The sequence below is a fragment of the Notamacropus eugenii genome, chromosome 3, assembly GCF_028372415.1.
Source record: "Notamacropus eugenii isolate mMacEug1 chromosome 3, mMacEug1.pri_v2, whole genome shotgun sequence".
Taxonomy (NCBI): domain Eukaryota; kingdom Metazoa; phylum Chordata; class Mammalia; order Diprotodontia; family Macropodidae; genus Notamacropus; species Notamacropus eugenii.
The window spans coordinates 203,098,951-203,110,251 of record NC_092874.1 but is presented as its reverse complement, the minus strand read 5'-3'; the positions used below and the strand labels follow the sequence as shown (position 1 = coordinate 203,110,251).

Here is an 11,301-nt window from a genome sequence, read left to right as displayed (position 1 = left end):
AGAGAGAGAGAGAGAGAGAGAGAGAGAGAGAGAGAGAGAATGAGAGAGAGACAGAGAGACAGAGACAGAAAGAAAGAGACAGAGACAGAAAGAAAGACAGAGACAGAGAGACAGAGAGACAGACATAGAGACAGAGAGAGAGACAGAGACAGACAGTGAGAGAGACAGACAGAGACACAGACACAGAGACAGAAAGACAGAGAGAGAGAGAGAGAGAGACAGACAGAGAGACAGAAAGAAAGGAAGAAAGAAAGAGAGAGGGAGAGGGAGAGGGAGAGGGAGAGGGAGAGGGACACAGGGAGACAGGGAGAGAGGGAGACAGGGAGAGCAGCCCGCCGCCCAGGTGCAGCTTTCCGAGCACCACCACCACCGCCCGAGCCCGCGAAGGCTGAGAGCGGCCAGGGGGCCCAGGGCCGCCCCCGGGCGCCCGCTCCCCGGCCTCTCTCGCCACGTGCCGGGAGCCGGCCTCTCCGCACAGCACAAACCGAACTGGGGCAAGGACGGGTTTTGAATGAGCTGGGGAAGGCTCCAGCCTGATCGAGAAGGATCTGGAAGAGTCCGTTTAAGCCCGGAGGAGGGAGCGCGGGAGGGGAGGGGGATGGGTGGCAGGGCGTCCGGAGAGAAGGCGTTGTTGGGTCGAGTCCAGAGAACCGAGGGTGTCGGTGGGGGTTCCCCCCTTCCCCGGCTCAGGTTGGGGGAGGGTCGGAATATCTGAATGCCCTCTGCGTGGGCGCAGGGGCCAAACCGGCGGGGCGGACGCCGCCTCTGGAAACTTCTCCTCCTCGGCCGCCCTCCCTTTCCCCTCCCCTGGCTCCTCCCAGCCCCGCCCCCGGCGGCGGCGGGTGCGGGGTGGGACCAACCTCTCCCCAGCAGCCACACGGTCCGCACTCGTAGTTGCCTGGTCCGTGCGCTCCGCTCCGCTCCGCTCCGCGCCGCACCGCACCGCACCGCACCGCGCCGCCGCTCCGCGCCGCCCCGGGCCTGGCCCCCGCAGTCGGCTCGCCGCCTCCCCGTCTTCCTCGGGAAAAGGGAGTTTCCAGAAGGAGCAAGTGAGCCGCGCGCTGCCCGGCCCCGGCCCGGCCGCGCCGCAGCCCCACTCCCACCGTGCTCGCAGCCACCCGGCCCAGGCAGACGGGGAGCGGCTTGGCTCGGCTCCCGGGCCCCAGCTTCACGACTGAAAGGAGGCTCTGTGGACGGCGATGACCGCGGAGGAGATGAAGGCGGCGGAGAGCACCGCGCAGTCGGCCCCATTGCCTTTGGAGGGGGTGGACATTACCCCCAAACGTGATGGAGGCGTGCTGAAGGTACCCGCGCGTGGCCCGCGGGGCAGGAGGCAGCCTTAGGTCGGGTCTGGGCGGGGGAAGCAGACGGGCCTGCCGCACATGCTCAGGCCTCCACGCGGGGCACGGGCTTCAGCCCACGCGGGCATTCCCCGGGCCCCGGGGGCGGGCTGCCAATGCCACCTCGCGGCGGCCGTGCCCCCCCCGGACCTGGCACAGCAGAAGCCCGCATTCCCCTCCGTCTCACGGACGGGGAAGATCTGGGGGAGGAAGGCGGGTGGGAGCCCCCAGCCGGGGTGGGAGCGCAGGCAGGACCCGAACCCATGCCGCCCGCCGCCGCTGGGCCGGCCCGGCCCCCCAGCGTGGATCCGGGGGAGAGGAGGTGGGGCCGCGATGGCCCGAGAGCCCCGGAGTGCCCGCGGGCTGCAGGCTAGCCGGGGTCGAGCCTTGAGCTCCCCTGAACCCCCTTTCCACCGAAGATGTTTCTGGAGCTTAGGAGCCGGTAGCCCGCGCTGGTGGATAAGGTGGCCGGAGCCGGCCAGGTCAGTTAAACGTTAGCCGGGCTGTCGGGGCCCTGCGGGACCGCCGTTACCCGGTCCTGGGGCCTCTCGGGACTCAGGCGGACCCAAGGGGAGCGGAGGGTGTGCGCTGCACGGCCCTCCGCCCTGGCACCCGGGTCCTGCCGCTGACCCCTCCCTCTGCGGTGTAGCCAGGATCAGGTTACCCTCCTGCCCTCTGTCACCACCCCCACCCCCGCCGAGGGAAGGGCAGGACGTGAGGTTCGGCTGCAGTTACTGAATAAAGTGGAAGAACTGATAGCCAAGCGAGGCCATTGTGCGGGCCTGAGCATCTTGACCTGGGTCGGAGCAGCCCAGGGGTGATTGGAACAGGCTTTAGAGAGGGTTGGCAGGCATCCAGCATGGCATGAAATTCAATCTTCAGGTTCCCGCTCCTCCCCCCGGGCTCCCCTCTTACCGTGTATCACCGGTCACCTAACCTTTGGAGCTGGGGACCTGACCTGAATTCTAGGATTTAGAGGTTCATGAACTGAATTTTGTCCTCTCTTTCTGGGAGGCAAATGCTCCCTTCCTCCCCCCCCCCACCACATACACACACTGAGAGAGGGACCCTCTTTCTTTCCTAAAAGGCCTTTTTTAAGAAAGGATTATTACTCCTTGCTTCCCCTTCCCTGCTTCTCTCTTCCCTAAGTCCCCTATCCAAAGAAGCTAAGATTAATTCTGTTGAGGTCTGATTCTTCTTCAGGGTAGGGGAGAAACTCCCTGGAGAGAACAATTAGGTATTTGCCTGGTGGCCCACAAGGAAATCTATCTTTTTAGAAGTTCTGGAAAGGAAATAGCAGTGTCCTGAGTCCATGGAAATGGCCCAGAACCATGGCATTGTGGAGATTTGCCGATTCTACCGCGTGGAGGTCACTCCACTCAGGTTATTTAATCTTGTCTGGGTTTTGAGGGTCTACCTCTTCACAAACAGATTGGCTCATCTTCCCTTCCAGTGTCCCAGAAATGCCCATACCTCGAAAACTTTTCCCTTTCTGTGTATGAAGGTAGGTAGAGGGAGATAGGATTCTTGAAATGAGCCCAGAAAGTTACCAGTTTATAGTTAGTTGTGGTGAGATTCCCAAAGGTACAGTGGCAAAATCTTAAGACTTCTAAACAGTCATTCAAAATTCAGAACAGAAAGACAGACTGGAACAGAAAGGCCCTAGAAAAGTCCAAGGTCATTTGTTCCAAGGCCAAGGTTATGTATGAATTGTGTTTACACCTACATCTCCATTTTATTGATAATTCATCTGCTTCCCCTCTCTTGGCACAATCCAGGCTTTTGGTTTGTTTGGTTTTTTTCCCATTCTGCTTTCTCTAGATCCTTGTCATTTTCACCTTAGGTTTATCTCTCTCAGTTCTGATTCCTTATTCCCTTTTCCTTCCTTCCAAATCAGTCCCTGTTTTCTTGTTGGCCAGACAAGTTCATAAGAGGCAGTGTGATGTAGTGGATAGAATGCTGACCTCAAAGGCAGGAAGACTTGGGATTCTTACCAAATGGGTAAGAGAACACTGGTCCTGGGGTCAAGAAGAGACCCGAGTTCAAATGCAACCTCAGATACTTATTGTCTTAGTATGAACCTGGGCAAGGCATTTAACCTCAGCCTCAGTTTCATCATAAAAATGGGGATAATCAAACACCATTCATTAAGCACCTACTCTGTGCCAGGCACTGGAAATACAAAAAAAGGTAAAAGACAGTCCCTGCCCTCTATACAGTCCAGCAGGGGAGACAACATGTAAACAAATATATACCACAGAAACTATATACAGGATAAGTAGGAAATAATGAACAGAGGGAAGGCACAGGAATTAAGAGGGGTTGAGGAAGGCTTCCTGTAGAAGGTGAGGTTTTAGTTGGGACTTCAAGGAAGCCAGGGAGGTCAGTGGTTAGAGCAGAAGAGGGAGGGTGTTCCAGTCTTGGAGGATGGCCCAGGGAAAATGCCAGAGGCAGAGAGATGGATGGAGTGTCTGATTTGTGGGACCACCAGAAGAGCTGTGTCACTGGATCAAAGAGTACCTGTCAGGGAGTAAGATACAAATGACTGCACTTCCAGGGTTACTGTGAGGAACAAATGAGAACACTGGTAAAGCACTTTGCAAACTTTAAAGTGGTATATAAAGACTGGTTGTTAATGTTATTGTTGTTGCTGTAATGTTTTTGCTGTCATTAATGCTGGAAGCAGCCTCAAAGATCATTGAGTTCAGATTCTTCATTTTATAGATGAGGAAACTGAAGCCCTAGTAGATGATAGAATTTATCCAAAACCAGACAAATAATAAGTAGGAGAGCTGAAATTTTAACCCAATCTTTTGGCTCAGGTTCCAGTCTTTGAATTATATTGTATCAGGGAAGAGGAGATCTTCCTGTGCATACACCTTCCCCTGTGAGGAGGAAGAGGTTAATTTGGGGACTGATAATAGATCCTAGCTGAGGGTCTTCTCCCCACAAGGGGTGTGACTCATAGCCTCTGATGGGAGGGACTGGTGATGAAGATGTGAATGTACTTTTCACTCGTAGGTGATCAAGCGAGAAGGGACAGGCACTGAGACTCCCATGATCGGCGACAAGGTTAGCGTACACTATACTGGCTGGCTGCTGGACGGTACCAAATTTGACTCCAGCTTGGATCGAAAGGACAAGTTCTCCTTTGACTTAGGCAAAGGTAAACTTGATGGCTAAGGAGTGTCCTGAGTTGTGGTGAGCCAGCTAGTGGTAACACTCCAGTGGTCCTCCTAGGTCCAGGCCTAGCTAGACACAGGGCAGCATTACTTGTTGCAGACTCAAGGATCTTTTTGTCCTTCTTATGTTTCCCTTTTCTTATTGTCACCTCCATTTTCTTCACTGAATTCTTCCCTCCATTTCTCCGCATCTGTGATGATTTCTATCTTAATCTTCTGGACTTTGGAGGCAGTAGAACATAGTTCTTCTCTGGCTATCTTCTTGGACAATTGGGTTAAGGGTTAAATATAAGGATTAAAAAGCAACAGTTTTTGCCCCATTTGGACTTTGGGGAGTTTATAACAGTTAGTGGGGGATGGGACTTCCTACTTACTTGGTCTCATCCAAAAGAGGGGGGGGTCAGTTTTGGCTTGTTGGGTACCTCTTAGGACAGCCTGTTGGCCTTTGACAAAACCTCAGATAAGGTGCTGGGGGGGGAACCTAATGTATTTTGTGTCTGCAGGGGAGGTAATCAAAGCCTGGGACATAGCCGTGGCCACCATGAAAATTGGAGAAGTCTGCCGCATCACCTGCAAACCAGAATATGCCTATGGCTCATCTGGCAGCCCTCCCATGATCCCCCCCAATACTACCCTGGTGTTTGAGGTGAGTGATAGGCCATGAAATAGAAAGAGTAATATCCAAAACAGAAAGAATAAGAGCCAGGCTTTATCTCCTCCTCACTGTCTGGCTGTCCTCCAGCCCGTTTGACTTGGAAACATTGTGGCTAAGGCTAAGGGCCTGGCCTAGTGGGAGGACATAAGGTGAAGCTGCCTCTTCCAAGATGGGTAGGAATTATAGCTGGGCTACTGCCGTTACCAGCCTGGGCATTCTCCTGCTTATCTCAGGAAGTGATGAGAGCGTTCAGCACATGAGTTTCTTTGTCCTTTGCCTGCCTGCTCCAAATCAGCATGCTTACTTGAGAACATCCTACCCCAAGCATGCAGCAATGTGGAGAAAGAAAAGGTCATTCCTACCCTCCCTGCTGACCACCTGGCCAGTGACTTAGAATACACACAGAGAAAAGGTAAAAACCATCCAAGGTAGCACATTTTAGAGCACAATGTCCTGACAGCCATCAGATAAAGTCTAGATCAGTAAGGGATCAATTTGCAGATAAATAGAGGACAAAGTCTGACATGAGTACAGTGATGGACTTCTTACCTTAAAAGTAGAAATAAACTTGGACAGCTTCATTACTAGGTGGGCTTCAGGGATGAATTTTTCAGCCATTGTATCTCACAGATAGTACTACCATTTGAGGGTTTGTGAAGGAGTCACCTACCCTGTTGATTTCAGTGATCTCTAGATTAGACATTTTAAGACCTATCACATAGGTCCTAATCAGGGAGCTAGAAGGGATTAGAAAAGTGTGCTCTCTTTTGATGAACTAGATCTAGATAGTTGGAGACCAACACTGATGTTGACTAAAATCAGATAGTCATGCTTGGATATTGAGCCAGGTTGATGAGGAAATGATCTATCCTCCTGACCTCCCAAGTATGGTTCCCATCTTTCCATCAGAAGCTGGCATGGAATTGCAGAGCCTTTTGCTAGACTAGAAAGGAAATGTTAGTAAGGAGTAAAGGGCTCATATGAGAGGGTGAGGAAAAGGGCAAATTCTGTCCTCTGGTACAGTGGAAAGAACACCAGCTTTGGAGGCAGATGTTGCCTCTGACACTGACTCCTTGTGTCACCTTGGGCAAGTGGTTTGTTCTCCCTAAGCCTCAGGTTCCTTATCTATAAGATGAGAAGGCTGGGATACTTTCCTCCTTCCCTGCACTTACAACTGATCTCTCCTGTAGGTGGAACTATTTGATTTTAAGGGTGAGGATCTTACTGAGGATGAGGATGGTGGAATCATCCGCAGGATACGGAATCGAGGTGAAGGCTACGCCAAGCCCAATGAGGGAGCGAGAGTAGAAGGTAAGGCAAAGTAGCATTTGAAAGAGAAGGAATAATAAACTTGGGGATAACCTTTCCTGTCTCAGCCAGTCATTTGGGGCAAGCTTTATCCCTCAGGGTTTGTGAGATGAATGGACCAGACTACATGGTCTCTTGAGGTTACATCCAGGCATGAGAAGGAATCTTCCTTTCTGTGTTGTATCTGCTGTAGCTCCTAATTCTGGCTTCTCCCTCTCCCCTACCTCCAAAAATCTTCATAAAGAGAGGGCATCTTCCCATCAGCACTGGGGGAGGTGAGGGGTAGCAGGCTTTCTCCTCCACCACTCACTGCCTGTCTCCAATTACTCCAGTTGTGCTAGAGGGTCGCCATAAAGGCCGGGTCTTTGACCAGCGAGAGTTAAGCTTTGAGATTGGAGAGGGTGAGAACTATGATCTTCCCCCTGGACTAGAAAAGACGATTCTGCGAATGGAGAAGGGAGAGAACTGTATTGTCTACCTTAAGCCCAGGTGAGAGTGTGATCAGAGGTAGGCAGTTGGGCACTCCAAGGGGGAGGGGAGAAAGATGAGCATTTATGAGGCTTATTATTCCCAGCTGTGTGCAACACTTAGCAAACACCATCTCACGTTTTAGTCCAGAGGTGCCCACCAACCTCGGAGTCAATCTCATTTCTCTCTCTCCTCTAGCTATGGTTTTGGTAGTGCTGGCAAAGAGAAGTTTCAGATCCCACAGGATGCAGAACTGCATTACGAAGTGACACTCAAGAGCTTTGAGAAGGTAAGATCAGGGGCAGTGCTTCTACCCTTCCTTGTCTCATGGTCCCTTGGGCCTTAGCCACTCAGTTTCCCCAGGCTCCCTGCTGAGAGAGCTAAAGGCATCCTTTCTTCCCTGGGACTTGGTAGGCCAAGGAATCTTGGGAGATGAATGCAGAGGAGAAGCTTGAGCAGAGTGCCATAGTGAAAGAACGGGGTACAGTGTACTTCAAGGTAAGTCAATAGCCCACTACCCTCTAGGTATCTTCCCATCCCGTTTGTTTAGAACCTCAATCTGTATCTCTTGTCCTATCTAAAGTGGGCTAACTGGTTATCTGTCTGCCAGGAAGGGAAAAAATTATCTACATAGTGTTGGGTTGATACAGAACTATGACTTACCCGTACCTTTGGATAACCTATCATGGATTTAGTATTGGCTGTTTACCTGAGTCTGTCTTGGGTGCCCAGCAGTGAGTTGGGTGACCTGGTATATTTTCCCAGCCTTATTGTTGAGTGTATGGGGGCAGAAAGAGACCCTGATACAGCCATGCCTTTCCTTCCAGGAAGGCAAGTATAAGCAAGCCGTGCTTCAGTACAAGAAGATTGTGTCCTGGCTAGAATACGAGGTGGGCTTCTCTAAAGAGGAAGGACAGCGGGCCCAGGCTGAGGCACTGAGACTGGCTTCACATCTTAACCTGGCCATGTGTCACCTCAAGCTGCAGGCATTCTCTGCTGCCGTGGAGAGCTGCAATAAGGTTAGAGTTCATTGGAGGGTAAAGCAAAGCCTTGGAAGCTGGAGGGTTAGACAAAAGAGTAAGAGTAGGGATTTAGTACTGCCAAGTGTCTTGAGCAGCATGTAGCATTTAGTCGCAGAGTGTAGGGACAGTCTAAGGGGGATTCATGGTCTGGCTTTTTCCAGACTTCTACTTCCTTCCATTTTTCATTTGATTCTTTTGGAAGGAATTCTGTTTTTTAAATTTGGTTCTGTTTATGGGGGAGCCATTTAAATGGTTATGTATTATTCAGTCTGAGATTTTGGAGCTGAGGACTCACTCCCAAATTGTTGATTCCTCTGCTACTCTGTAGGCCCTGGAGCTGGACAACAACAACGAGAAAGGTCTTTTTCGTCGTGGGGAAGCCTATCTGGCTATGAATGATTTTGACCTGGCCCGGGATGACTTCCAGAAGGTCCTCAAGCTCTACCCCAGCAACAAAGCTGCCAGGACCCAACTGACTGTCTGCCAACAGCGGATCCGTGAACAGCATGCCAGAGAGAAGAAGCTTTATGCTAACATGTTCCAGAGACTAGCTGAGAAAGAAAATAAGGTAAAGGGTAGAGAATCAGGAAAGTAGGAAGAAGGGGGGAGCCTTATTTTATCTTTGTAGCCTTAATGTCACACAACTAGGTAGTACCAGTTCAGTAAAATGGGACAGCATCTACTTTGTGTTTCTGACCCATTGTAATAGCAAATTAGACCCCCTTGTAGACAGGGCTTTTGATGTCATAGGCTCCCTTCTATCTTTGCTCCCTTCTCTGCCTGGAATCTTAGGCTTCTGGCCAGGCAGGTAAGCAGCTTGAGGGTGATGATGTGTAGATTGGCCTCCCCTTCTTGAATAGTATTTGTATAGGGGTTGGGATCAGTGCTTGTGGGTGTTGTGAATGGTGTTTTGCCCATGGGGTTTGTGTGTGCAGAGGTGAGATAAATGCCGGTTTGTGTTGGCTGGGAGCTAGGCTATGTGGGTGTTTATTTACTTATGGGTATATTTATGGTGGGGCTGGTGGTTTAAGAAAAGGCTATAGGCCTGAAGTGCTGGTATCTTTCTATTTGAAAAGGGGTGGGATTATTGTGATCCATCTTTACTTCACTTGAAGGGTTTTCTTTAACCCTTGCTTTAGAAAGCTTAAATCCTTTTCATATTCTTCCTTCCTCTCTTAGCCTGAGGCAGAGCCAGCTGGAGGAGACTATCCACAGGATGCAGAGATGAAGGATGACCAGCAGAATGGTGTGGAAGTGAGCAAATCTCAAGTGGAGGCAGAAGCATAGCCAGCCCTCCAGCCCCACTCCCACGGCTGCCTACCTCCCATGCCCTAAACTTCCCTACTTCACCCTGTTAGTTTTGTAAAAAACAAAAACAAACCCAAAAAAAAAACCTGAAGAATTTTGAGTGAATTAGACCTTTATTTTTCTATCTGGATGAAAGGTGACTTGGGGAAAGGGAAAGGAACAGGTGTGTTGGGCTTGGATAGGGGATGTTTTTGGAAAAGTGATCCTTTCTACTCCCCCAAAAATGTTAATTTATTTTGCTCCTTTCGCAGCCTGATCCATTTCTACATTGAGGGAGTGGGATCTAGTCTTGAAGCTGGGGTGTAGAGGGAGAAATACAGATCACGCCCTCTTCTCTGTTGGTGGCAGGAGAGTATAACAACAAAACCCACTGCTGTTTTGCTGGTTCCCATTTGTTGCTTTCCTGCTCCCAAGACTTTGTGGTAATGGATCCTTTCTGGTATCATGGTCACCACTTCTGTGTTTCCTCCCATGTTTTCTTAGTCGTAGCAATGTCTCCTCCCCTTGCCTGCTCTGTGCTGTGCCCATCTCTGCTCCTTTGACCCATTACCTGCACGCCTCTGAAGATCCAGGCTCTCTCAAGTTCCATACTTGAGCAATAAAATGGAAACAACCAAAATTGAGGAGTCAGGCTATGCTTCCTGTGCTGCCTCCAAGGGGAGGGGCAGTGAGAAGACCTCAGGGGGAGCAGTCTGATAATAATAAGCAAAAGTTAGCTCTCTTAGGCAAGTCGGTGTTATACTTTGACTTGTCTGATAAGATTGGCCAGCATGTTCTTTGAAGCAGTTTATCTAATGAGTGCAAATACAAGGAACAATTGAGTCCAAACCCATGGGAATGTACATCATCTATCCAAAGGTGGTGCTGGATCACAGGATACTGAGAGCAGTTCCTAAGTGATCATAGAACTGGGCAGGGAGAAACAGATGGACATGGATATGAATGAGAAGAAAAGCCACAGGCTAAGGTTATCCATAGGGTCCAGCTTAGGCCCCTAATTGCATTCTTAAATGGGAGAGAATTGAACCTTCAAGGATCCTTCACACTCTAGGTTAATAGCATTGTCCTCAGGTGATGAGACTGTTGTGGTGGCTCCTGGTTATCTTCTAATATTTTTTTTAGGAGATTGTAAGCTCTTAGAGGGCAGGGACCATATCTGTTTTGAAACTGGTTTGTATGGCAATGCATAGCTTGGTGCTTAATAAATATACTGTTAAATGCTGAGAGCATTCTCCCGATGCATCTCTGAGTTACAAATCCCCTCTTCAGATGAAGCCAGGAGAGATGGTACAATGCAAAGAACATTGGCCTTGGTGGTTCTAATTTTGACTCAAACATTATAGCCATGTAACTGAATTTTGGTTTCTTCATCTGTCAATATAGGATGTCTATGTACCTTCTGGGGCATTAAGATTTAAGAGCTATGTATGAGTGAGCTGTGATTATTACCTCTGCCCTCCAACTGTTTGCAACACTTTGTTAGGACATTATTAAGCTTTGTGCTGTAGAAAATTTCTCCCATTGGTTGGGTTTCATTGTAGGGCAGGGAATTTGAGATTCCGGATCAAAGTAGCTACGAGCCCTGGGTTGTCCCTTAACTGTGGTCCTAGTTAACCTGACATCCTCAATTTCTTCTAAAAGAGTTACAGGATACTATGGAGAACTAGGAGGTTCAAATGAGTTCAAGAATTTTTAAACTCTAGAACACTGTATTATTATTCCAAATTCCAAGGAAAGGTACTATGCATTTCTGTTGTAGTTACTTAACTTTAACCTTTAAAATAAAGTTCTTTGTGGTTCCTTAAATTTAAACTTTGAAAACGATTGTGCTGAAAGCTCTTGGCATGCTAAAATCCTCATAGGTCAATTATTAACCATCAAAAGTAAAGCCAGTCATTTCTACAGTGAAAATCGACAAAAATTTTTGGCTTTCCAGGTGACCCTAGGGCTGTGCATTTGCTGTTAGGAATAATTTATGCCAACTTGCCCTTAGGTCAAAAGGTGCCATCTCCTAAAAG

The 11,301-nt window shown here is 49.5% G+C and overlaps 1 protein-coding gene across 1 annotated transcript; it reads left to right on the top strand.

Moving 5' to 3' along the window:
- The first annotated feature begins 840 nt into the window (after positions 1–840).
- Positions 841–10,507, top strand: FKBP4 (FKBP prolyl isomerase 4). Its single transcript, XM_072654040.1, has 10 exons — positions 841–1,304; positions 4,362–4,506; positions 5,026–5,168; positions 6,368–6,488; positions 6,818–6,974; positions 7,152–7,242; positions 7,368–7,451; positions 7,781–7,972; positions 8,304–8,543; positions 9,155–10,507. The coding sequence occupies exons 1-10, from the start codon at positions 1,200–1,202 to the stop codon at positions 9,260–9,262; spliced, it is 1,386 nt and encodes a 461-aa protein (XP_072510141.1). The 5' UTR covers positions 841–1,199; the 3' UTR covers positions 9,263–10,507.
- The last annotated feature ends 794 nt before the right edge of the window (positions 10,508–11,301 follow it).

Excerpts from the sequence above, each read along its gene's own strand:
- FKBP4 (XM_072654040.1), top strand. The coding sequence starts at position 1,200 with ATGACCGCGGAGGAGATGAAGGCGGCGGAGAGCACCGCGCAGTCGGCC. Across the intron at positions 7,243-7,367 it reads CACTCAAGAGCTTTGAGAAG|GCCAAGGAATCTTGGGAGAT; the intron begins GTAAGATCAGGG and ends GGGACTTGGTAG. Across the intron at positions 7,452-7,780 it reads GGGGTACAGTGTACTTCAAG|GAAGGCAAGTATAAGCAAGC; the intron begins GTAAGTCAATAG and ends CTTTCCTTCCAG.